This window comes from Diorhabda sublineata, chromosome 2 (genome assembly GCF_026230105.1).
Source record: "Diorhabda sublineata isolate icDioSubl1.1 chromosome 2, icDioSubl1.1, whole genome shotgun sequence".
Taxonomy (NCBI): domain Eukaryota; kingdom Metazoa; phylum Arthropoda; class Insecta; order Coleoptera; family Chrysomelidae; genus Diorhabda; species Diorhabda sublineata.
Genome location: NC_079475.1, coordinates 25249128 through 25276693, shown reverse-complemented (window position 1 = coordinate 25276693; position 27566 = coordinate 25249128). Strand labels below are relative to the sequence as shown.

Below are 27566 nucleotides of genomic sequence, written 5' to 3'. Positions count from 1 at the left end.
CGATGGCCACTTGTGTGATACGTTTATGGTTGATATTACAAAGTTCGCTTTAGCGCATGATTAACTTATTTACTATGGTAAGAGGGAGTGATGTCACATAAGAAATTATAATTGTAATTTGTCAACATACTGTTATAACATATGTGACATAAAATGTAGGTTATGTAGAGTTTTTATATTTCAATTGATAATTTAAAATATCCGGTTTTCCATATCGTACCGCCCACCATATAGAGTTTTATCATAATGTTATTTTTAGTTGCAAATATGTGGAAATTCCAAAACGTGATGAATTAGAAATTGACAGTTACTTGGATTTGGAACTAGCTAATATGTTGTGGATATTACACAATAATGTCAACAGATCTTAGTTCTGGTATTATTTCATTAAAATACATGTATCAATAAATCTAATGCTTTATTTTTCAGCTTCTGTACCTCAGTTTTATAGACAATTATTTGATGCTTGTTCAAATGATGGGCAACCAATACTTCCTGAAGTTTATCAAAATTTACTTACTAAATGTAAATTATCTACTGCCCAAATTGAAAAAATATATAATCTAATTAAACCTTCTTCTGAAGGTATTAATAGAACCAATTTTTATAAAACTCTTGCCTTGATTGCTTGGAGTCAACAAGGAAAACAACTATCTGATAAGTTATTTGAAAATTGTACAGAAAAAGGTAGGTTATTTAATTTTTTAATAGAAAACCAATATGAACAATAAGGAGATTGTACATGTTCAAAATAATTTCTTTCTGCATAGATATTTATATGGATAATGATTATTAACACTTAACAATATCTAGTAGTACATCCAAACTGGTTAGATATATCAAAAAATTCAATTAGAAAAACGAAATTTCTAGCACTCTCATAGTTTGGATAATTTTTTTTTGCTAAAATATTGTTTTACTTGCCCAAGAAACAGTTTTTTGATATGATTTTTTTGTGTATAAACGAATATATAAATTACATTCAATAAATGAATATCTTTAATCTAAAAACTCAAATTTAAAACAAATTTTTACTACAATGACAGTTTATGTTATTTAAAGAAATGATGGGATTCAATTTATATTCAGTCAGTAATTGAAATAATATTACTAAAATATAAATAATCCTTGAACCCATAATCATGTTGTCTGTTGACAATATTCATATATTTTATTATAAGGATTCAATATTATATTCTATTTATGGATGTTTTCGTCATCACAGACATACATAATCAGTAGTTGGGTGGTAGAGATCAAATGTAAATAATTATAAAATTCTGAAATTTGAATAAGTTCATCCTAGTGACAATTTTTTAGATATCTTAGTTGATTCGAATGGCAGTTATTTACAATTTTTTTATTTGGTCGTCCACGTTTCAAATCTTAGATAGCTCAGCGGTTTCTAAGAAAATATTCTCAATTGTCTATGTCCCCTGTTTTAGTTTTGTAGGTGTAAGACAAACAGGAAATAAATACAAATCCATGTGAGCTTCCTGTCTCTCACCACCAAATTTTTGTCTGTAGGTTTAGTGATTTATTTCTCCTTCACAGTCACAGCACATGAATAAATGTTTTGAATCAGATTGTCAAGGAGTAACTGATAAGTGTTCAGTATGATTGATAACTAATAACTCATTGTCAAAATTTGCTCTTACTCTTTATTTAGTCTTTTCACTGCCCATTCAGGATGTTTTTTTGTTTTTAGAATATCCAACTCCAGAAATCAATGATGTAGCTCAAATGAGAAATCTGAAAATACAACTTTACAAGAAACAGGGTTTAAATACATTTAGTTATTGTTCAATTATAAAAAGAGATTCTATAAATGTTCATTTAGTACCTGAAAAGAAAGGATTAATTTTAAAATACTCAGAGTATATTGTTACTTCAGAAAGATTCAATACTAAAGTTACCAGAAGATACAATGATTTTGTTGCTTTAAAGGAACTGTTACTTAATAGATTCCCTTACAGGTAAATTGTAAATTTAATATTTTCAACTTTTTTCATCTTCAATTTATCATTGGATGTATTCTATATTTTAATTTGAAACTGATTCACCTCATGTTTCTAATAAAAAGCCATGTACAGACTCGAAGCAATATATGTCAAATTGAATGACACTCAAATTCCAGACTACTCTTTTTACTGATTTATCTGCTCCCAAAGTAAAATCAAATGATGGCTTACCCCAGAATCTATAAACTGGCTGATGATGTTTCATATCTAGTACCTAATATACATTCATCAGAGAGATGGAGACATGGAGAACAAATGCTGTTAGAGTACCATTCACTCAAAGATATGGATGTGGGGAGGAAAATTTTTCACAAAACTATGTTATTCTGGAAAATTTTCGAATGTCAAAATGGCAATTTCTCAATGACAACATTATGCTTTCTAATTCTAATTCTGACCATGACCAGGAACACACCAACACAGAATCTTCACTTACTAGCAACAATTCTGATTTAGGTCACTGTTTGATCTCCAGTTCTGAGAGTGACTCATAAAATTAGAACATGGAGGACACGTAATCTTGGTGTTTCCCCAGTTAGAAAAGTGCTGGTGGAAAAAATGTGATCAAAATCATATTTGATTTTTTTGGTTGTTGGTCCTTTTTTTATTTTTAACACATTTTCTTAGTAATTCAGCATTATTAAAAAAAATTGTAATAGAGAAATATGCACTTATTTTATTTTCATTCCAGATTACTTTAGTAAATAAAATATTTTGTCTAATATGACAATATTTTATTTCAACTTTAGATTTGTACGTGACTAAAAATTTATAAATTACTATTTTTTGGCTTTGTTAATCATTTAATTTTGCTTATTATTTTTTTTTGTTGGAAAGAGAAAACTTAAAAGTCTCACATCCAGAGTTGATAAAAATACTCCAGTTTTGTTTACTTGTAGCCACTAGTAAACGAGAGTTTAATTTTACAGTACCTCCTAAATTTAGTAGCTTAGAAACTTTTCTGAAAAATTTTCTGTTTCAACATTTTCCGGAAAACCTTAATACATTCCATGCCCAGAAGGTTTTTGCCATATACTTCTGAGTAAACTTCAGATGGAGATCCAGCAACCCCAATATCAGATCCATCTCTTCAATATCAGTATTCTGGGTGAAAGTATTGTCACCTTCTATTGTCAAAGGCTTCAATAGCAATTGATTACTTTTTTAACACATATATTCTATGAAGTTTTTATGTTACAGACTAGTTCCATCTTTACCGCCCAAAAAAATTGTTTCTGATGCTCACTTTTTAGAATCTAGAAGGAGAGCTTTACAAAGATGGTTAACACTAGTTTGCAGACATCCAGTCATTTCTCAGGACCCTATCATGATATTTTTTCTTGTTGAACAGGGTTCTGATTTTCAACATAGGATAAAGGATGTATTTGGAAGAGTACCAGATGAGTTCACAACTTCAGATATTGCAGCCACTGCTAAGGTATTATGTTTTTATCCAAAAGTTAAATAATATTGTTTATTCAACTTTACTCACTTGTAATACTTCAAAAAAACTCAATCTGTTAAACTGTTCGATATTTATCATTTTTCATTTACTCATTATATTCACCAAAGACTGTTGAAACGTTGTAACTGCCTATAAAGCTTCTGCAATGCTCTTTTTACAGAAATTAGTTCTTAAATATCTTTACAAATTGATGATATGATTTAATACTTTCAACCATTCATAATATAAGGGTGATTGACATCTAAATAGGTGATCTTCATATAGTAATTATATTAAAGCTAGTACGTGGTTTTTGATGAAATGTTGACAATTTTCTCGAAATTTATCTTCTGGTATATGATGGACATTTATTCGTTTTTTTTCTCTTCTTCTTGCTCTAGGTATACCAGGATAGTCATATGTTGTGTAAGACACAATTAGCACACATTTCACATCGAAACCGACCCTTTCATGCATTTTCAATTTTGCATAGATTTTATGATGCTCCCATTTTAAAGATGGAAATAAGTATAGAATCAGTGAGAAAATAGTCAATTGATTGAAGACTGTCCATATTATAATGTTATATTATTCATGATATTCAGGAAACTCGGGTACAATGATATTTTCTTTATTTAGGAACTACTACCACCAGAATATAGCCAGATGGCAGTAAACTCTCAGAATATAAGAACTCTTGTGAATGTTATTGGTAAAATGAAGCATCTAACAGAAGAAAATGTTGAGCGATGTAATTCGTCAGGACGAGACTTTGACGAACTTATCAACCAAATTAAAATTCTCAGCACACTAAATATTGAACGAGCTCAAAACAGTATAGAAAATTGGGGTGACATGCAAAAAGGATTAGATATTATGTCCAGGTTAGTTTCTTTTATTGTGTGGTTACAGTTTGCTAATAAAATCAAAATTAAAGAATCGTTGCATATAACTTCAATGGTTGATATTTTTCACTGTTCTAAATTTTTATGTATGATACAATTTAATGATTATATATTTATAGTCAGGTCAATTTAGACATTCTAAGTTACATAAATCCCCACCAAGCTGAAAATCATTAAAATTGTTCAAACTATAATTAAAAATAAAGTTCCCCATCATTTACGTGTATGGAAAAAATTTATTCAAGGTCAAAAAATTGATTTTTTTACGATTTTCAGCAAAACGGTAAGTTTTATCATAAATTTACTTTAGACAAAAATTTTACATCATAAAATTATCTACAAAAGACGTATGAATACTTTTGTTCCTATGAGCCATTGTTTCTAAAATATAATGAATAAAAAAATTGTAAAAGTTGTAATCGTCATAATATGCACACGTTTCCACGCCACCTATGAGGAGTGTACTTAGCGCTTTTTTTTAACGTGGTTTCCCCAGTAGGCATATTCCACGAGTCTGTTGTGATCATATTTGATTTGAAACTATTGCAAAATAATGGAAATTAACAGAGATTGAAAAGATAAAAGCAATTTAAATAAAAAAAGTTGATCATTCGCGTCGTAACTTTCAAATTCTTCTTGTTCTTCTCTAACTTCATTTTGAGTGCATGTAAATTGCGCCTTGACAAGGTGTACATGCCAGAGAACAAAACAGTCTGACTACGCTGATCACATTTAACACTGCATCCCTTTTTGCAGCTGCAAAAAATTGTGTTGAGCAGTTTTTCCGACACAGGAGGGAGTGAAGTTTGAACAAGTTCTAATGTATTGTTGACCAATATCCAACAACAGTCTCTAGAGCCTAGCTGATAATCAAGCCACACTTCAACTTTGTAATGTACCCGAAAAAGATGTTCATGAACAGTAACTGAGGTTGGAGGAAGACAAGTCAATTGAACATGTTTTTTACTTTTAGTATTTTTAACGAAACATGCATATCGATACTTATTTAAGGTTACTCGATACAGAAGGATTGGGACACCCTGTATAATCTAAAAATCCATAATCAAAAAAATCCTTTAAATAGAAAGAACTTTTGTAATTGAAGTTTTTTGATAACTCTTACAGGTTTGGAGAAAAGTATGTGGGCCACTTTATGTTTGACACTCTGCACATTTATTGTGACATGCTACAGCTGTTTGAATAACTTCAAAGCATTGAGACGACTTCAGGGATGTTAGTTCTCCACTTTCTCTCTCTGTCAACCCAAATATTTGGACACATGTACCTACTGTTGTGGTCCATGCAGAATGTTCTAGTCTTTCAACCATTCTCAACTGCAGTTGCTGGTGTTAAATTCATTCGAATTATTTTTGGCTCCAGAATATGTGATTTAAATGATATTATTGAATTATTTACATTAGATTGTATTTATATTTATTTTCCATTATTTTTTAGAGAAATGCCAATACTATCAAATAAATTAAATCAACATGGGTACTTACAACAAAATGAGGTATGTGAAAGACTAGGATTACTATTGGATATATTAGTTGCACATAAAGATTTGTGTGAACGGTTAGAAAAAGGTCTACATCATGATCATGCAGCTGCTCTTTCAAAATTGCTGTCTATGAAAAAAAGAAAAATACAGGGTGTTATTAGGGGAACAGATGTAAGTATCGTTTATATGTATATATCAAATTTGCGAAAGTTAATCTAACATATTCATGTCATCAACTTGCAGCCCTGCTTCTCTCATATAGTTTACATAAATCATAAATGAAATCTTTAGAAAGAGTGTATTTTAGTATTCTATGCCTGTATAGTGAAGTGAAAAAATTGATTCATTTATTTTTTAAGAGTGTTAACCAATGTTTTTGTCGTTTTAGGCTGAAAGTGTTGAACATTTAGAATCCAAAATGTTAACTCAAGAAAACGTGATTACAAATATGGAATTACGGGCAGATTTTAGTTTATATTGTGTACATATGGAAACTCAATTAGTATATGCATATCTAGAAACACTTGCGGATATTATGAAAAATTTAATGAATCTCCAAATCAAATCTCATTTTGAAGTGAGTAATATACTAACCTAACCTAACCATAATTTTTTACCAGATGTAAATCAAACAAAAACATAAAATAATATACCAATTTATAATAAAAAAGGGTCATCTTATTAATAATTATTTGACCATGTTAGAAATTAGTTTTATCTTCATAGTATGTACTTTCATTTCTAAAGAAAATTCAAGCTTATACATTGTGTTTTATAAGTGTTTATTTGACCCTAAAAATAGTATACTAAATAGTTATAAGCCTGATATTGCATATTTAAATGCTACTCTTAGTAATATTTTGAAGAGAAGAATATCAAAATGAAAAGTTACTGTTTTACTGCTAAACTAGTATATACCCAAAAATAGTCATAATATGAATATTAATGAGGTGAAATATGGTCATACGAGGATTGCTACTTAATTTTTGAGATAAACAAATATTAATAAATATTTATAATTGGATATGGTTCTAATGTTTTTCAAAATATTCTATGTTGAGATCAATACACTTTTGCATGGGTTTGAACAAATTATCAAAGCGTTTTTTCCATTCCGATTAAGGGACCTCCAAAACATGTAATTTGTACACAATAATCACTTCTTCAGGTGTAAGAAAACGTTGAATTCGTCTTTTATTTTGATCTGCGGGAATAAGAAAAAATCATTGGGTGCATACTTCTTAATTTTTAGATATGTCATATCAAATTATTAATAGTTTATACTTTTCCAGCTACATGACATTTGGAATAGAGTGCAAACTTCGGTCCAACCATTTTTTCGTTGTGATAATTTCAACGGTGATGTTTTAAACAACAATTAGTCTATTTATTTATATAACTTGTACATTTTAATAACAATATTCAATTTTGTTATGTATATTCAATACTTATAAAAGTGTAAATATAAAGTATTTAAAGGTTATGGGAACATATTTATAAATTGAGTTATTCAATATATTTTAGTAAAAATGTTGATCTAATTGCCGATAAATAATTGTTTAAGGTGTCGGGATCATAAAGCGATCGATGTTAAAAAATAAAAATAATTTCGTTTATCTTGACAATGTAATAATGCTATTATAATTATTAATTGCTTATAGAACATTTTTTAAATCGAGAACAATGAAGATGACACACTATAATTTGTTTGGTATAAAATAATATTAGCAGTTCCACCTTTTTCTAATCATGATTAAATGCTACTATTAGATGTATAAAAATGGAATAGAATAAGTTTTTTCTTCTAAAAATTATTCCACTGTTTACCATTCTTATCAGTCACAAGTTTCGCATGCTTCACTATAATGGATAAGGTCAATAATTTGTTAATTAGATAGATAAATATAAGCTTGGTTTATGCAGCCAAAATTAAAACATTAAACTAAATAGAAATTTCCTATATGGGTCCTTTTTGTTATACAAATGTGGAAACCTCCTGACACTGTCTTATCATTGTTCCATCGTCGAAAGGGCATTGCTAACCATCAGACATTGCATTTTTTTTATATCACTTTTAAAATTAAAACACGACGGCGGAAAGCGGCGCATTAACGTGAATAAATTTCCATAACCAAATAACAAGGATGTTGTTATATACCATTTCAGTGTCTCAACAAATAATTTAATTAGTTAGTTTAATGCTAATTTTTAATTTTGGCTGATATAGTAACATGTTAGTTGGAGAAACTGAGGAACATGTTGTGGTCTTTGATTTGTGTTCTCTTTACTAATGTTCTGCATCCAGAGATTAAATACCTTACTCGGCACAATTTGCATAAACTTTCCCTAGCTTTATCCAACAATTATAGACACAATGGATTGATTAGCTCTCCAAATCTGTCGGCCCAAATCATTTACAACGTCAAATCGAATATGTTATATGAAGACCACAGATTAAAAAGGGGGAATGTCACAGAATCCTATATTTGCAGAAGAGGAGAATTAAAGTTTCAAACCCTGTATCCTTAACAAAAGTGAAAATGTCAAAAAAATAAATTTATTTTTCCTAATATATCGACAATATTCGACACTGCATAAAGAAACCCTTGCGAAATATTACAATGAATAAAAAATGTTTTATTGTCGTTGCTACATTTTGTAAATTGCAAGAAGGGGATATGTCCACTTTGGTTCACTCAATCTACAATGTAATCGTCTTGTTTTTTCCAGTGCGTTTTTTTCTTCGAGTTCCTACGTCGGAATTATTGCTTTCTTGATTATGAGGGAGTGTAGAATAAAACTCATCGGCCTCCGGATTGCAGCAGAATCGCTTCAAACATTGCAGGTCTTTAAATTTTTCAGCACTTATAGGTAGCATGTCTAAAAAGTTTTTGATTATGTCATGCAGTTGTTTTACAAACTTTAAAAGCCTACCTTTGTACAAATACTGTTTATGCAAAGAATATTTAGGTTTTGACAATTTAAAAATACTTTATTTTAGTTATATAATTAAATATTTGTAATTAAGAGCTTGAAGTTGAAACAAATATTAACATAATACTGTTTAAATGTGTTTCCAAAAACTTTCGATCAAGAAGTTATGTTTAAAATGAGGTAGAGACTTGGGGGAATTAGTTGTAAATTTATTTATTTAGCAAAACAATGTATTAAATTAAAATAATAATAATTAAGCATCAGTGTTATGTCCGTACTTACATACTAATATATTATTTTAGAATATTATAAAATATCCACCTTCAGTTACAATTTTTTTCGACTTCTTTAATTTACTGATGGCAGTTTCATTAAGCTTTGCATAACAAATTTACTTGTCGAAATAAATGAAATTATTGCATGCTATTAATAGTCTAAAGAGTTTATTTGTCTTTTTTCTAAATCAAACCAGAGTAAAAGTACTTCAGAAAACACAAATTTATTTAAGAAAATCACAGAATTATACGCCAACTGAATGTCAACAAACAATTCAACACCGATGATGACGTTAGATGACATTTCAAAGGTCTTCTATCCCCTCCAAAATTTCTAAGACAGGTTAAATAGAATTGAGCGATCCTTTGTGTCTATAATCCTTGAGTTTTATGAAAAACTTGTGATATAAACACAGTTACCTCTTTGACATTATTCAGAGGAATCAGTTATATTTTGTTATCCGAACATAATTTAGCAGTTGATTTTTTTTATTTTCATTTGAGCATTTTCCTAACATTTGCAGTCTGTGTGAAAGGAATGTAAAGATATTTTGAATTGAAGCCATCTTCCAAAAACTTTAGATATAATTTTATTTTTACTTTTTAAATTACTAGTTAAGTATAAATTGAGTTCATCCTATATAATAATTTTGTTACTAATTTATTACCTAAGTGCTTATTACTTCCAAGTTTCTCAAAATATTGGAAAATTTTGTAATTAGGTTTTAATTAAAAATTATTTTGTTTGTTATTTAATTGTTATATTCGATTATTATTTTGCTATCAATTGATTTGATAATACTTCAAACATTCCATTGCTACGTATTTCTGTACACTATGTTAAATCAATTTAATAAAACTTTTTTCATACTGCACTGTCGACTTTACAGTAGTTGTACTTTACAGTACTCTTGAATTCTCCCAATCCCGTTAGAAGTAATTAGAAATAAAAAATCAATTAACATGAATAACTAAACTTTTATTCTAATTTTTGAATGATAACAGTAATGGTGCAACTACTGTTACCAGAAACATTTATTGTAGGAATTTAATGGGGAATGGGGTTTAACACTTGTACAAAAGATTTACTCCCTTGTATCATTCTTGCTATCTTCTTTCTGTTCTCGATGGATTCTTCCGCATATTTTTCAGCCACTTATGAACTCTTCCATCCACTATGCCGTTTTAAAACATTGATATCAGCCCCAGCGTTGACGAAGTCCTTCTGAAGCAATGTCCGGTGTACTTTTCTGGATGCTCAAAATTAAGGAATTCTTTTAGGTGCCCCGCCAACAGTGTGTAGTCCAACTCTTTGGCCTAACCATAATCATTGATTGACCGTCGAGTATTTAGACCATAATGAAGAGATATTGAGGTTTTTGTTACTGAAAGTCTAAGGTTTGAAAATAATGCTTCTAAAAAACAACTGTTCTTACCACATAAAAAAATAAGCCAACATCACATTTTCATCAGCACTTTTTACCTCGTATTTCTAACGCCAGTCGCAAAACTACGGACCGTCAATGTGTTTTGAAATTAGACCTTGTTAGTCCATGGGGACCGTCATAATACACCTCATTCTAAATGATTGTGTGGACCGTTGAACCGTAGTTACCATGTACGTTGGTATGAGCCCGTTAAGGTTCAAAAAAATTATATATTATATAGACCATATATAATAATAAATATTTGGTCTCTGGATCAAAGCAAAATGAATTGTTGTCGAATTCGAAGTGTTTTTTCATATTTTGTGAATACAAATAAAACTTAAACAAGTATATTTCAATGTTATAATTTGAAACTGTACAGGTACATTGGTGGTTCTCCTACACATCCCACTGAGTCGCCTTTCTCCCATCTCTTTGGGATATTATCTTAGAACAGTTAGAACAAAAAATTTCTTTACAAGAAATTTTAAAAATTGTGCATGCCGCTTAACGTTTTGAAAACAAGACTAAATGAATTGCTATAAAAGGGTTAATAGCATGGTATCAATAAAGATATGAACAAATTATTTCATTTCATACACTGCAGACGTTTAAACATGATCAACAATAATTGAAATTAAAAAAAGGTTACATTTACAGTTAAACAAAAATTATTTGTGTGAGATGAAGAAATGCACTCAGAGTTTCTCTCTTTACATCTGGTGAATAATACTAAAATTTTATTATTACATATTTCCAAAAACTACTTGTTTAATGTTATAGAGTCTAAAATAATCAAATCAAATGTTAACTAGGGATAATTTTAGAATTCTTATTACTTAAAGTTACTCCACATAATTATTTTATAAAAATATTTTAATCCCAAGATCAAACTGTTATTAGTTTCAATGTAACATGAATTTATAGACATATTTAATACTGTTAACTAGTGCCTTTTCCAAAAAATATGTGATTATTTTTTTATATCTTCAATAAAATTTATAATAATTATACTGTCTTTTTTATATACAATGGGATGGAAAATTTAAAAAAAGTAAATTCTTTTTTAATGAAAATAAATGAAATTTAATTGTACAAGAATAATGATGTTTATTTCAAGTACTACGTCATCAGCGCCGGCCTGCTCCACAAAATGCTATGACAAAGTGTTGATTTATGGATAAAACTGGAGTAGGGGTTTTTTCGTGGTTCTTCAGTAAACTAGCCCCAAATATTCCTAGCCTAACCACTGATATATTAGGGTCACATTTATGCATTGATATAATAGGGTGGAAAAAATCTTATTACATGGCTATGACTCGGTACAAGTTCTTAAACAGTCATAGTCTCCAAATATAAATCAGCTGGAAGGGAGCATTTCATTACCAAGATCTTATCAGTAATATGGATCAACGTAAATGTTAGGTTCTATTTGATTAGGTTAATTTATTAAATTATACCATTTTATGAACTCAATATCAATCGATCTCACTTCATTTTATCATTATATAATTTAACGTTACACAAAAATGACAATTTTTTGAATAAGCAAACTTGTTATGAAAAAAATCTTCAAATAATTCTTGCTTTAATTGCGAAAATTTTATAATTCTTTCACCATTGATACGGAATAATCAACACAGATCAGAAACCTTTGGGTAGATATACTTCATTTCTGACAATATACTCACACCACAAGTTACAGCTGTTTTTTTGCCGAAATATCCTTTATATTGATTCTGATTCGGAAGAGCTTTTTGTGCGAGAAGTTAATGTGAGATCATCTCACAATGTAAATTAGGATAAAAATGGAGATTAAACTAAATTTAAAACTTTGGATTCAATGCTAGTATAAGACAAGAATAAACAAAGTTCTCTATATTGCAGTTCACTGTTGAAGCCACATTTTTGTCAGTTGTCACCTTAGCAGAAATATAACCTAAACTCTAATAGTACATTAGAATTGAATAAATCGACAACGTTGATAATTTCCTCTTATCATCGTCGAGTTCATCTGATAAAAAGTGCATATCTTCAGTCATTTTAGCCAAACCAAAACTTTTACTCAAGGTGACTTCTAAGCTGGAATTTCTGGAACCGTTGGTGATATTCATACATTACCACTACATCAACCCTCACAATTACCTGAATTTTCCCAACAATGAAACTTCGTCTGAGAAAGTTATTATTTGTATTTACATCCTTAACCTTAATAAACTGAAAATTATTAGTCGAAATCCTTTTAATTGTACCTAGAATCTGTTCGTGCAAAACGGAATATAAATTTCTATCTATCTATCTTTTTATCCCACAGCAATCGGATTACAGAACTTGACAATTGACAATGACATTTGAAAAATTGCTATTTTCAAACGTTTTTATTGAAATTCAAAAAAGTCTTTGAAATGAGTGAATTTAAATTACAACACATTGTAGCTGATTTACTTAACACTTTAGGGTCAGTCTCGGTACTTATATTCAAATTATACAAATTAAAAATTTATTTTCTTTATTTAGTGGCAAAGTCAATCCCAACAAGTTGGTTGAATATTTACAAGAAAGCCAAACAGTAGATTCAGGTGGTTGTATAGTAATTGCCCAGAATCATTTAGCAAGACTTTCTCAAGATATTCCAGATTCAAGTGCATTCCTGGCCAAATATAACGACTTGAAAGATAAGAAGTAAGTAACGTTCTAAACATTACTGCACTTTTCATTAGGATTTCAAACAATTTTGATTATTATTTATATGAATATTATGTTCCACAGTCGCTTCGAGAATTTTATATTTTTGTTAAAATAAAAAACACCACATTAATATTTTTGCTTTTCTCTTTCATAACATCTACTATATTGTAACTTTATATTTCTATAATATCTCCAACATATCTTGGTTTTACTGATATAGTGATTTAATGTAGAAAATCTCACAGTAATATAGTAATAAAAAATTGTAAGATTATGTTACATTGAGCCTCTCAAGTATTTATACATGTCATCAAATTAATTTATTTTAGTGTGGACTCGTTAGATGCTTTTGTTCAGTTACTTGATCACATATCACAGGACATCAGTTTAAAGGAATTTTTAATTAAGAGTAATAGACCATCACTATCAGCAACAACAGAATTAACTAAAGATAATTTACCCCAAGTGAGTCATGTAATATTAAGATTTTGATTTATATATACATGTATTTTTATAGTTTGTTAATAATAAGTTTATTGAATTATTTTTCTTCGAGATATTTCTTCTCACTTTATGTTATTGAAATTTAAATGATATTTTTCAAATATGCAATATTGTTTTTAGATAAAAAATCGTTTGAAAAAGGCTGTAACAAAAAAATCAACCAAAGATGACTCTTTAAAGTCTATATTAAATACAACACCAACAGTTCCTTTGGCAAGCACCCCTACTGTAGTCTCGTGGGTGCAAAGACGTCCGAACATGACCTGGGATTTTTCTCCTACAATTAGTCATCAATCTGTTCCAACAGTACCTGCAGTGTCACAAGAAAATATACTAATTGAAGATATATTGAATATTTTGATAGGTAATTTATTTGTTTGGTATATAAATACTCATTTAAATTTTGCTAAGTGTCGGAAGTCTTGAAAAAAATTAACTTAGTTATGGAAACTAACTTGTGTGTATAAATATGTCTTGTATAGTTTATATATCAAGCTTATATGTTGAATTTTGTCAAAGGCCTGGGACAAATCTAGAAACATTGTAGATTTATTTTTCTTCTGGTGTACACTCCATTACATTGATGGCTTTATGTATCTGATCCAATTTCATTGGAAATGTTCTTTTTAATTGATCTTTCACTATAAATAATTTAATTTTTTGTTGTGGAATTTATTGAAATTGTTTTAACTGTTTAATTGATATGGTTTAATACCAGTCTATGTATCTACTTCTTCTTTTGGTATTCACTTATCAGTCTAAAATCTCTTGATAATGTATTATTGATTAATAAGAAACTTCACATAGTGTGGCAATCAAAAAAATTTCAGGTTTACCAGGAGGTTACATTGAACCAGAAGAATTGAAGGATCTGTATGGTCCCAGAACATTTAAAATAAATGATAATGTTCCTTTATCACTTAGAGAACTAATTAAACAAATATTACCACTAGCCAGTCATTATTCTATAATACAAAGGTTTACCGAAGAAAAAATGAGATTTGAATTTGGACAAGTGAACAACGCTTTGGCTGAAGCAATGCAAAATATCATCAAAGAACATATGGTACTATTGCTGATTACATATGATAGAAGTATATAAAATATCATTGTTTCTTGTTTTAGCTTTTTACAATACAACTAGAAAGTGAATTCAGATCATCAAACTTGAGTATTCAAAAACTTTGGTTTTATGTTCAGAGAAATATGCAGAGTTTGGGGATTGCAGCTAACATAGCATCAACAATTAGTAAGGTATCTGATGTTGACAAAAAAATAAATATTTCTTTTTATAAAGGTAACTTCTTTTTACTTTCCGAATAGCACTGAGATTTCGAAATTGCATATATTTTCACATCCATATCTATATTTTCCTGTCACAGCTTTGTTTTGTTTTTTACAAAAAAATTTATTGTTGAATCACTGTGATAACTATTTCGGAATCTATTTTTCTGTCTTTTTCAGTATACTTCCAAGATATTATGTATTTTAGTTGTTATATCTATCAATTCTTTTTTATTACCATCACTTTGGTTTTAATAATATTGATATTAATAATATTTCTATCACATTTTAGCTTAGGTACAACTTTGAAAATTGCTCGTTTTTAATTATACCTTTGTTAAAGTTTACTAGAAATATAGTCATAGCTATTTTTTACATAAAAATAATATTTCCTATACATTTGTATGATATTTTGTCTGTTTATGCACTACAGTTTCATGTGATTGATAAAATACAAGATCAGACAAAATAGGAAAAATGTAACCCATGTGAAGTTAACTTTAACTTTTACGAAAAAATATTAATAGAGGAGACCTATAATGACATTATAATAAGGTCCATAATTTTACTACTAAAAAGTAAAGACTAAATGGAAAAAAAATTCACTACACTAATTCTGAAATATTTGTAATAGTTGAATATTTTCTTCTTACTTTTTGGGTCTTCAGTTCAGAATCATGAAATATATACAAAAACAAGTATTTAAAAATTTGATTTTCACTTAATGTCGAATTTCTTTTTTAGTCAGACGCAAAAGGGGGGAAAGTTTTAAGTTTACTTCATGATCATGTTGTTGGTTCAATTGGTGACGAAAGAGCTCAATTATTATGTTTAAAATTGATGGAAGCAGCTTGTTATCCATATATGAAAATGTTAGGAATGTGGATATACAGAGGAATAATATCAGATCCAATAAACGAGGTTTGTAAACAATTTTATTTCTAATTGAAAGAGAATATTTCATGGTAAGGAAATGTTGACTTTCAAAGTGTCAATTTGGCACCGACTTGATTAGAGTAAATCTCAATATTAACGCCGACAACACCATTTTACTGATTGATGTTCATTTGTCATCTGACAGGTGTAATAAAGTTTCACTTATTGTCAAGAAATGCATTCAGAGGCAGATTACTACATAAAAGTTACTCTAAAGTTAAAATTCTTTGTCAAGGATACTTGTAACTATTGTACCAGTTAAGTATTTGATAGTAGTACTCACATCAAATCTGTGGTCGTTATTGATATTTACGTTGATAATGTTGTTACTAAGAAGACAATAATGTGTTTCCCTAGTGACATCTGCATTATATCCTTGCATATCAGCTTATAAAAGGGCCAATAAATGCATCTACTTATCTACTTAAATTCATCACTTTGTTCATAAACTTTGCTGTAGTATGTTTCATTATCATTTTATTTATCTTCTATATTTTCTTTATAATTCTACTTTTAATTCAAGTGAGATATAAAAAAAATTAGCATCCTGTTTCTTATATATTATAAATAAATTGAAGTATTTTTATTTCCATATACACAATTTGATTTTGTTAAAAAATTTCAGTTTTTGATTGAAGATAATGAGGTAGTTCAGAGAGAAGATATGCCTGTTGACTACTCAGCCGATTATTGGGAAAAGAAATATGCGGTTCGTAGAGAGAGAATACCCAAGTTTTTAGAACCAGTAGCAGATATTATTCTTAAAGCTGGAAAATACTTAAACGTGATTAGACAGTGTGGTAAGAAAACCCACAAATTTATTTGATACTCAAATTTAATTGGCAATTGATTTTTTTTAGGGAAACCAGTTAAGAACAAAGTCTTGCCAATTCAGTACAAAATAGAAGAAAAACATTATATAGAAGCTATTGAAAAAGCTTATATATTTGCCAGTCAGACACTTTTAGATTTAGTTATTAAAGAAAAAGATCTCCTAGGAAGGTTAAAATCAGTAAAACATTATTTTTTACTTGATCAAGGCGATTTCATAGTCACTTTTCTCAGTTTATGCGAAAAGGAGTTGGGAAAATATTCAGTTGATGTTCATCAAAGTTGTATTGAATCTCTAATGGATTTGGCATTAAGATTATCGAGTGCCATTGATGATCCTTATAAGGATGATTTAAGAACTGAATTATTGCCATACGATTTGCAATTTCAGATGTTCAAGATTCTTAGTATTCAAACCAATTCGGAACAAGGTACATACATTGTCTGTAATTGTTGTCAATAGAAAGGGTATGAATATGAGAATAAGGACAGATTATACCAAACCAATTTAGTATATTACTTCTTTTTTTTAATATTCATTAAAATTCTTTCTAAGACCGAAATTTTTTCTCAAGTAAATTTCAAAAATTCTTGTCATATTTTTGTAGTATATTGGTCTGTTGCTGAACAAGAGAAATTATTGATGATCCAGTCATTCTCCTTTAGCTATGAAGTTCATTGGCCTCTATCACTAATTCTCAATAGAAAATCTTTAGCCTGTTATCAAATGATATTTCGCCATTTATTTTATTGCAAATATATCGAGAGAATGATTTGTCAAGTTTGGAAATCTAATAAGGTGGCGAAGAAGTTTCCATTTGATGATGCTCAACATTACCGAGCGGCTTTTGCATTGAGACAGAGAATGTTACATTGTATACAAAATTTAGAATATCACATGATGGTGGAAGTCATTGAGCCTCATTGGTGTACATTTTTGAATAAAATAGCTAAGGTGAGTTCATTTCATATGTTGTTTTAATGTACTGGACATGTTTAATACCAATTACATATATGGTGCCAGTGCTTAGTTATTAAATTACTGTTAAAATGAAGTAAATTAGCAATTAAGTATAAATACGGATATTTAATAGTCAAATAGTTGAAGAAATTTGATTCCATTTTGTATTTTGCTATTTTTTATGCTGTCTATGTTTTTCCAGGTTCAAAATGTAGATGAAATACTTTCATGCCATTGGGACTTTTTGAACAGTTGTCTTAAAGACTGCATGTTAACTATTCCGCCGATTCTAAGTACAATTATGAAGTTATTGAGTATTTGTGAAGAATTTTGTGAATTTGTGCAGGTAAATATTTAATATTACTATAGATTATTTTGCTTTAATTTATGAAGAGAAGGTATAGATGGTGGTTGAGTAATGCTGGGTATAGTTTTATATCTAGAAATGTCAAACTGGGTACCACATTTGGAAAAATAAATATAAGTGTTTGCCAAATGTTTCACATTTTAACGCATATAAAAGTGATTTGTATGTACTCTGAGGTGGTTTTGTCAATATATATAATTTTTCTGAGTATAGCTTAACAATTTTTGTGATATTCCTCTATTGTTTAAGATTACATTACTTGTGATGGGTTTGCTTTCTGTTTGTACAAAATAATAAATGTAAGTGTAAAGTGTAAAATAAGGGTATCCTGAAAATAATCGAAATTTTTATCGAATAAACCAAGTATGGTTCTACCTATATATCAATTAACTTCTTTAGCTCTGTTTTTGGTATCTATTCCATAACTGCTTATATAGCTTCTTTCATTGCAGTACTCACTTGAGTAGAAGAAATTCAATACACGGTGATGAATCAGGCAAATATGAGGTGTGGTTAATGACACAAATCTGATTTGCATTGTATCCAATAAAAATGGCTGTTTTGTTTTAGGATATTGGACAAAAAATTTAAAGCAATGTAAATATTGTTATCTTTTAACAGTTTCACTTTCTACAACAAATTCCTTGTGAACAATATCCCCTTGTAAACATACAAGTTTTATCAACATGTTCTGGATTCTTGCCTCTTAAAAAGTAACATTTATTTCGGTTTTGATTGGTCTTTCAAGTATGATGTCTTTCAATGTAACTAATCTATTATTCACAAGTCTATTACCGAATAAAAAATATGGACGGTTTTCAAGCTAGCAGTGTTTTAGTAGATTTCACACTAAGCTGTAAAAAAAATCATATTTGCTTATTTTTTAACATAACGATAGCTTAGAATTAAAGAAAATTATAACTTTCTAAATAAAAAATAAAAGTTCGTTTATTCTTAGATCACATTATGTAAAAAAATTGATAATAAAATATTTTTATATGATACCCAGTTTGTCGCAATCACTTCAAACGCTTGTAAAATAATTATTATATCGTTGTAACGAATAGATTTAGTTATAATTCCAAACTAATATCTTTTTATTTTTTGCAACATTAACAGCAGATGCAGCGATATTTTGTGGAAGCAGAATTGGGTACATTGCCCAATTCTTTATACGAATCTTCTACACAGGTATAACATGCAAGCTTGGCATTGGCAAATTTCCCATTTTCAGTTTAATTAGCTTGCTTTATAATGTGATGTTATCGTTTATTGTTATTGCACAGCACTCGTTCACACCATAAAATTCTTAACTATAAGCTCTGTAATAAACCATTTTACATGTTTCGAAATATTTATTTGAATACAATTTTTCTGCAACATTTTTTATTGGCTAAAGATTGATGAAGGGTATACATGTTATTACAGATAGTGATAAAAATGTGGCGTAGTTTCAGTGTTTGTAAGCTAGGTTAACATGTCGAAAACAAATGCCCAATGGTATAAAAAAAAACGGATCTACAGCAAGGTGTCTAACGGTCCTTAAGAAACTTGAAATCCTGGAAATGTCCTTGATTTTCAATTTTAACCTTGAAAACCTGGAAATGTGGTTGTTTTTTTAGGAGCATCCTTGAAAAGGTCTATTTTTATGCTTTATATTGAATAATGAAAAAAAAAAAATTCCAATGAAGGCAGCACTTAGCGACATGGGTTGCCGACCGACCTGTCATCATTGAGTGAGAGAGAGCATATCTCTTTCTCTCTCTCCCTCACACACATACACTGATAACAGATCGACATCTTTCAAACTATGCTCGAAGCTTAAAAGCAATATTCAATTTCTTGGCGGCAAAAAGAAACAATATTCCATTTTTTAGCAATAAGAAAATAGCGACGGGCAAAGGTCGTAGCCTCAAATATCCGGGCGAAGATGCAAAAATGATTTTTTTAGAGCTTGAAATCCTTGAAATGTCCTTGAATTTTAGTTTCCAAATCCGTTAGACATCCTGTACAGTCAATTTCCATTGAGCGTCATCAGAACAGGACAGAGGTCCGCCAAGTCGGGTTCTAAACTGTTTTTACTCATCAAAAAATACTTAGAACAATTAATAACTCACAACTGGAATTATAATCATCACACTCAATTCCCAAACCAATTGTAAAATTTTGTTGATATTATTTTTAATAAAAAATATAAGTGCTAAAAATGTTGAATATGCCATACTTAATACTTTTTAGTATCTGTATATGACTTTTTGAAAATCAATTTTAAATATTTATATGAAAACAAGTAATAGTAATAACCTTCTTTGCATGAAGAAAATTCTGTAAAATATAACAGTTTCACAAAATAATTTTTGAAATTTCAACTTTGTTGAACATATCATGAGTTTGCATTCTTTGAATAAGCTTATCTGAAACACGCCTATATGCGAATTTATTTAGATATGCAAAATAAACATTGACCTAGACCCAAAACAGAATATTCATCACTATCTTTAGGTTTCTACTGACTAACTAAAGTAGTACAGAGGCGATTCTGTATAAAATGTACAGAATGTTAACCAGAAGCTTTTTTATAATTTATAACCTTCCATTACTTCACTTTTTTTAATAGTAAGTTTGATTTATAATGATGCTGTTGAAAGTCACATAAAATATATAAATTTATTGAATTAAAAGTTGGATTGTAGGGTTTTAAAACTAATTCGAGGCTACAGAAAAATAAACAACTGAATCTCGAGACGCAATAGACTCATACTTCAGAGGAAAACGTAGTCGAAATTTTCATCGCTTCTTATTAAATTAAAAATTTTAGCTAAATAATTTACAAAATATTAGATGCGATTAATGACCTTCAATTAATGTAATTTGTTGCTTTTTCGAAATTCATTTATATTTATATTATTTGTACTTTCTTTTTTTTTACTTCTGATCTAAAGTTAGTATGTTGTAGATATAGAACGAGAAGAATGTCTTTCAGTTGCATGAACTGTAATGACGATGATATTTGCATCCAGAACAAAAAAATTTAAATGTTTTGTAATAGTGAATCTGTTTTGAAAATTTATACAAAGTGATAGTGTTATGAATTTTGTCAACACACTGCATGATATAAAAATATTATTAATTACTGTTTAAGAAAAAAACTGAATCAAGAATTTTTAATAATACTGAACACACGGTTTACACTACCACTAAACCAACACTCACAATTACACTGTCTGAGATGCGTTTCGATAACCAAGTTATCATCTTTAGAGACTGAAGGTATAAGCTGAAATTGCGAGTATTGGTGTAGTGGTACTGTAAACAGTGTGCTCAGTATGAATATCACCGACGGTTTCAGAAATTCCAGCATAATTTTTAATAAATCAAATGTATTTAAATTCTGGATTTTTCAAAAATATTAATTTTATTGCGAAAGGCGATGTATCTGAAGATAATGTACTTTTAGGACCGAACAAGTCCTTGCAATTGTTCAGTAGTCAGTTGTACCCAGTTGACCCATTACTGCTCTCGATTTGAACTAAACAATAATCGCATTGTGGTAGATCAGGCGAATACAAAGGATGACCGATTTAAAATTGAGGTCTTAATGTAAATTGCTAATAGAAATAGCTGTCTTCTGGTGAGATATACATAACTGAAAATATGAAGTTTTGCCTACAAATATGTGAAACTTGTAAATCATTATTCTTTGTTAGTTTCACGGATAACAAATTCCAAATCAAAATTTTCTTGATTTTCAAAACACATTTTTATATGGTTTGACTAGACTTCGGTCCAATTAGTTTTTCAACTCTGTTTTCATCTGCTGATGAAATGGATTTCACATTTTACATTACATTTAAAAAAAAATTGCATGCGTAATTTTGTAACTTATCAATCGTTTGTAACGCGTTAAAAAAAGAAAAATGTACATGTTTTAAGTTTTTGTAATTTAAGATCACACTGTGTATGCTAATATCGTATGTTCCTTCTATTTAAAATTAACGTGTGATGTGCTAGTTACTTATTCTCTATCATTTACAGTGTATGACTTTTATATAACTTTTACATTATTGCTTAGAGTTATTTCATCAATTTATTGTAAAACATATACCTCTAATGCTTGAAGCCATAATTGAAAATGTATCTTTCGATTACAAAATGATACCTTGCATTAACCTATTTTTGTGTTTTCTTTAATTTTCAGAATGAACTAGTATTTCAAGGAAATTGCGAACCCACTGAACCTACTCTTAGTTTCAAAGAAAAAATTGCAATATTCGACGTTTCATTTTCTGGAGCTTTAATAAGATTATTAGACCAAATCAATGAACTTAATAGAGACACCAGTGAACACGAGAGATTATTCAATTTGCTTTACAGGTAATATTTTCAATTTAATCCGTACATCTTATTGTTTGAAATACATTTTTGAACATATAAATTTTCAATTCTCAGTGATTAAACTAATGAAGTGTCTCCATTTAAATTTAAAACAGTAGTTAATTCTCAGCATTGCAAGATATATTAACAGTAGAAATGCAATTTTGCCTCACCTTATTTCTCAAAATTTCATTTCCTCTATATGTAAATTAATAATAAAATGAATCTTATCTATGAACTATGAATTTGTATGAAAATAATGTACATCAAGTTTTTTCTTCATTAATATGCTATAGATTTGTTGTGTATATTTCCCGTTGAATTATTTTTGTTGTTTCTCATTCTTGAATATGTTTGAATGGTTGAATTAATTTGAAAGTCCAATGTATATAGGCTCAAGATAACCGTACTGTACTGTAACTCGTCATCCACAAATATTCCTGACGACTTTCCACCTTAAACCGTCTACTTCAATTTCCTGAACAACTATTCTTTTAACACGTCTTTGGGCTGTTTTGGAGATTTTATATCATAGTTAATCTCCCATAACCCGTAGTTATTCTCATTAAAATATGTACTTTAGGAACTTATTAATACTACCCCTGAAACTGTTAAAAAAATACTTATGTAACTGAAAATATTAATAATAAATCAATGAAAATCACCTGAAGGGAGTCTCCTACCAATACTAACCCTATAATCATTCCTATTATTTGTTATTAGAATCCTTGCCCTTTGTCCTTCGATAGATGGTCGTCCTTATGTTCCCAATAACCCAAGAATAACCTAATTGACAAAGTCCAGTGGTGAGGTGGTTTACAATATCTTTGCTGTGAAATAATTGATTTTTAATTTTCAGGTTAGATTTCAATTCGTTTTACAGTGGTCAATTGAAAAAGATCGGCTTGGAAAGATTTGTCAAAGATTCTTCAGGATAACAAAATATTCGCGAAAATTACGGAGTGGGCGACATCTGTTAATTTTCTTTCAAACTTTGATAGGGGCGAACAACAAAGCCAGAGTACGAACTAATTTTGTTGTTTTGTCAATAATAGAAAGTGTTATTTAAAATTTAAATAGTAAAGTAATACACGCTTAACGGTGAAAGTGCTTATATGCTCAAGTCTCTTTCTCCCGTACTTACATGAACAATTGCATTTCCAATCTTTAACTACATCAATCAGATTAATTGTTATCTCATGATCAAAATATTAGCAAAAACGTTAAAAATATATAAAAAACTAAACAACATCAAACACTTTTACAGTATTGTTGTTTACCGCTATAGAAGCCAAATTCAGCGCCACCTGGTGACTCCTAATTTTTTCCATTTTCGATATTAAGTTCTTATATTCTTTATCAATATAAAATAATGTAGAAGCGATATGATGTGTGTTATAAAAAGATCTGTTATTCTTTTTATTTATGTTTTCAATAGATAAGTATTTGTCGTTGTATTAAGTATTATTATAATAATTGAATTTGTTTTATTTGCCCAGTTGTCCCCTCAACCTGTAATTAGGCAACAAAAAAACATGTTCTGTTAACAAAATAATTAGATATTATAACAGACTACTTTTACATAGACCTAGTTAATAAACTTAACTGGAGTTAAGTTTTTTAAATATCTGGTTGAAAAGTATTCAAACATGGCTTTAGAAAACAGAATTCTATTAGGAGGTACGTGTACATAAATGAAGAGCTGCGTGAATAAATTCAGCCCAAGTAACGACAGCCTTAAGTCGGTACTACACGTTGCGTCCAACGTTTGCGCCAACGTTGGCTGGACATTGGACGAAATCTGGACGCATCGCCGCACAATAAATGAGAAGATAATAATTCCTTAAAACGGGTCGATTCATCGTATCCAAATAAAAATTTAAATTAAGCTTACCTAAATACATTAAAACAAAGCAAAAAAGTGATGAACAGCGTACAACAGATATAAATTCTTTTAAGGGACTAGTACCGGTAATAAAGGTAAATAATGACGCATAATTAAATATTTTTTTGCTCGTTTTCTTCATTATATTTCTAAATAAAACTTTTTGTTTACTATTTTTTGGTAATAAATAAATTTTTTTTCTTCAACATTCTTTTATAGAGGGCGTGGAACACTAAGTGTATGTGTGTAATTCATGATGTCGAATAGACTGCGACCTAAAAGATCTATTGTATCCTATTTTTTGTGTGGCACAGGAAGTTTATAGCTGATCTACTAATCCTATTCCTTTCAAGAAGTTCAGGATGTGGAATAACGTTTTTAAGTTTAAAATGTACTCTGTAATTCCGTAGCCTCTCATCCTTCAATATCATGTGGACATATGTTTCGTTCTATACGTTGCATCTTTTGCCGAACCCTAGTGTCTTTAAGTGTCCATAGAGGCGGTAAAACTTTGACAAGATTCCTATTAATATTTAAGATTGTTGTTACTTAGGTTGATACATTCAATAGATCTTTGGTTATATTAATCGCAGAACTATGTCAGTCTTAGTCTCTCTAAATTATTCCACTAATCATTTTTTTCATATCTACATTTTTTCTATTGTCCTCTAGCCCGTTCCACAGAAACGTTCAGGTCCTACGAAGGATTTATAGGCCCCTGCTTCAGGAAGTCTGTTATTTTATTTCCCCCCACTACATTCTGCCCAGAAACCATTTGGAGAGTAAAATTCGTCTTGTTGTCTAGCTCATTTAACTTGTTCAAGGATTCCCAAATCAGCTTGGAACTTATGACATTGCAGTTCAGAGCTTTAATGGGTGCTTGGTATTTGCAACTATAAAATATATTGAAGGTAAACAATCATTTTACAATTTTATGTTGATATTCTGCACTTTCAATTCGTAGTTTTAGGAAAAAAATGTCATTGACATAATTTCAATATGTAGGTAACATTACATTGCAATCTATAGTTGCTTAATTATTATTTAAATAGGGCATCGCATCAAATTAAAATACAGTACATACTATCAGTACAAGATAAAAGTATAGGCTTAGGTAGCTATTTAAGCTTTTCTTATCTCACTTTTAATAGGACATTAATATTCCTTTTATTATATAGGGTGTGTCCATAGACTTTTTTATAGAAAGTTGTGAGGTATAAAATATGAAAATTTTGGATATGAAATTCCTTGTTATGCTTAAACGATATATAATAAAGCGTTATTTCAATTGTATTCGTTACAATAACATAATAATATTTATTTTGATTAAATTATATTTTTCGAAATTCGGATGTCAACTAATTCGTGAGACTCATTGGTTTTCAGTTGTGACGTCATAGGTTTAATAAAAACATTGAGCAGTTGTCTGCAGGTATTTTTACATCCTGGCACAAAAAAACGATTTATACAACATTTTTCATACTGAACAATGTTTAATAATAAGGATTATTTTAGAATAATTGTAGAATTTACTTCGTATCATATGTTCAGAGTTTATTTTATACCTATGACGTTACGCAATATGGCGGCCTTACTGAAATGTTTAAACTACCTACAATATTTTTTAATTTTCAATAATTTTTTTCTCTATAAATATTGATGAAAGAATTGAAAAAACAATAAAGTTTGTTTATATTAATCTTAAACGTTGTTTAACTATATAATTTATTATTTGAATTGGTTAACATGGACAATCCCGGTGTGCAGCGCGGGCGACCAAGACCCAGTTTTCCGACATTATAGTTTAAGAAATACAGTGTAGTGCAAAATTTTGTGGTCTATTATTTTCTACTCTTCCACATTCCTCATTTGATAGCAAATTTCGTGGCATAGGCTGCAATAGCTAGATGCTTTTTTGCTTATTAATTATTTCGTCAAAGTTGAAGAGACGCGGGATCATCATTTTTCCCCGACAAAACTAGTATGTAAAAAGGTAAATGAGGAAAACCAATTTTATTTTAATATATTCATTTATTTCTGATTGTACATAGGATAATTGTGTTGACATAATTGAAATAAGTGTGATTAAAAGTTATTGAAAACGTTTCTAATTGATTATTTCTCAAATCAGAACTGTTTAGTGCATTATTTATGGTAAGTATAAAACTTCTATTAATTTAATGTAGCATGCACTAACTCGCCTGTCCCTTGTCCTTATTTTAAAATTTATTTGTAAATAAATGGAATGAAAATCATGATGTTTACTAATCAGTTACTAGGAGCATCAAATTAGGCAAATTTGGCGATTGTAAAATTGCATATTCCTCACACTTTTTTCTCAATTTTTCATATCGAAGCCTAAGGAAAGGCCCGTTTTAGCCCATTTTATAACACTTGATCATGCGATTTTCTCGGTTCGTGAAAATTTAACTTATTGTCTAAGTGCTATTCAATATTATGTTTTCTCTACGAACATTTCTAATGATAAACATATGAATATCGAATACTTGCACTTAGATATTAAGATGTAGGTGCAGGAGGAACTATCGTAAAAGATATAGACGATATACAGTTCTTTAATGGAATAACCTCGTTCAAAATTTTTTTTGCTGGTGATAAAAAGCCGACTGGAAAATTTCATATGATCTGTGGTTTCAGGCGAAAGAAGTCATTGAAAACAGGTTCACAGATTTGGATATAATCTCTTTCGAATCACAATTCCCTGAAAAAACACCGAAATTATTGGTAAATTTGACGAACGTCAATGAAATCCACATGAGCAATCGCTTAATTCGAACATCTATGAGTAGTAAACATTATGTTTATTTCGATTACTTTACTGATACCCCCGTGTAGTGGAGTGAACGATATAACATAGAACTACGTTGAAAAAAATAATAAAAAGACTCCTCCACTTTTGAAAACAATTAATATATATATATAAGTTGGATACTACGCTCCTTGATATTGTATGTATTATAAAAGTTCATTCTAAATAAATTAAATAACATATTTACCCATTGCGCCACCTATGGTTCGAAATTAAGTTTCCGTTTTATTTTTAAGTATGTTGCCTTATATTTTCCTAATCAGTTATCAAAGTTATATAGTTAACATTTAGTATTTATGTAAATAAAGCTAGAAGTAAAAGGAAACATGTTTAACGTATACTGCGATAATCTGGTCACTGTACACCTTCATTTTACTCGTAATGTTTTGAACCTATGAA

General features: G+C 29.3%; 2 protein-coding genes and 2 long non-coding RNA genes across 7 annotated transcripts; 2 read left to right on the top strand and 2 right to left on the bottom strand.

Annotated features, from left to right (window-relative positions):
- Positions 1-58: 58 nt before the first annotated feature.
- Positions 59-11513, top strand: LOC130440546 (sorting nexin-8-like). 3 transcript variants are annotated; one of them, XM_056773789.1, is made up of 9 exons: positions 59-77; positions 260-376; positions 430-687; positions 1709-1976; positions 3222-3459; positions 4105-4349; positions 5826-6042; positions 6260-6448; positions 7164-11513. In XM_056773789.1, exons 2-9 carry the CDS (start codon positions 355-357, stop codon positions 7251-7253), a joined length of 1527 nt encoding a protein of 508 aa, XP_056629767.1. In that variant the 5' UTR covers positions 59-77; positions 260-354; the 3' UTR covers positions 7254-11513. The 3 variants fall into 3 exon arrangements, with proteins under 3 accessions (XP_056629767.1, XP_056629766.1, XP_056629765.1); XM_056773788.1 differs by lacking the exon at positions 59-77 and adding an exon at positions 117-155; XM_056773787.1 differs by lacking the exon at positions 59-77 and having other exon boundaries at positions 183-376.
- Positions 10857-12804, bottom strand: LOC130440550 (uncharacterized). Its single transcript, XR_008909549.1, has 2 exons — positions 12653-12804; positions 10857-12598 (listed from the first exon to the last, which is right to left on the bottom strand). It is a non-coding gene; the product is annotated as an uncharacterized LOC130440550 (long non-coding RNA).
- A 32-nt stretch (positions 12805-12836) lies between these two features.
- Positions 12837-23938, top strand: LOC130440545 (gamma-tubulin complex component 2-like). 2 transcript variants are annotated; one of them, XM_056773785.1, is made up of 14 exons: positions 12857-12965; positions 13025-13189; positions 13525-13660; positions 13820-14063; positions 14530-14765; positions 14825-14953; positions 15728-15904; positions 16545-16719; positions 16780-17181; positions 17359-17705; positions 17914-18057; positions 19198-19269; positions 22277-22452; positions 23312-23929. In XM_056773785.1, the coding sequence occupies exons 1-14, from the start codon at positions 12913-12915 to the stop codon at positions 23388-23390; spliced, it is 2535 nt and encodes an 844-aa protein (XP_056629763.1). In that variant the 5' UTR covers positions 12857-12912; the 3' UTR covers positions 23391-23929. The 2 variants fall into 2 exon arrangements, with proteins under 2 accessions (XP_056629764.1, XP_056629763.1); XM_056773786.1 differs by lacking the exon at positions 19198-19269 and having other exon boundaries at positions 12837-12965; positions 23312-23938.
- Positions 23939-26348: 2410 nt separating this feature from the next.
- LOC130440544 (uncharacterized) lies at positions 26349-27465 on the bottom strand. Its single transcript, XR_008909548.1, has 2 exons — positions 27355-27465; positions 26349-27059 (listed from the first exon to the last, which is right to left on the bottom strand). It is a non-coding gene; the product is annotated as an uncharacterized LOC130440544 (long non-coding RNA).
- Positions 27466-27566: the final 101 nt, after the last annotated feature.

What these genes read in the sequence shown, in the direction of transcription:
- LOC130440546 (XM_056773789.1), top strand. Translation starts at nt 355, where the DNA reads ATGTCAACAGATCTTAGTTCTG. An exon ending in TGAAAATTGTACAGAAAAAG is followed by an intron (nt 688 to 1,708) that starts GTAGGTTATTTA and finishes TTTTGTTTTTAG; the next exon opens with AATATCCAACTCCAGAAATC. An exon ending in CTTAATAGATTCCCTTACAG is followed by an intron (nt 1,977 to 3,221) that starts GTAAATTGTAAA and finishes TTTATGTTACAG; the next exon opens with ACTAGTTCCATCTTTACCGC.
- LOC130440545 (XM_056773785.1), top strand. Translation starts at nt 12,913, where the DNA reads ATGAGTGAATTTAAATTACAACACATTGTAGCTGATTTACTTAACACT. An exon ending in ATATCATCAAAGAACATATG is followed by an intron (nt 14,766 to 14,824) that starts GTACTATTGCTG and finishes TTCTTGTTTTAG; the next exon opens with CTTTTTACAATACAACTAGA. An exon ending in TATACGAATCTTCTACACAG is followed by an intron (nt 19,270 to 22,276) that starts GTATAACATGCA and finishes TTTAATTTTCAG; the next exon opens with AATGAACTAGTATTTCAAGG.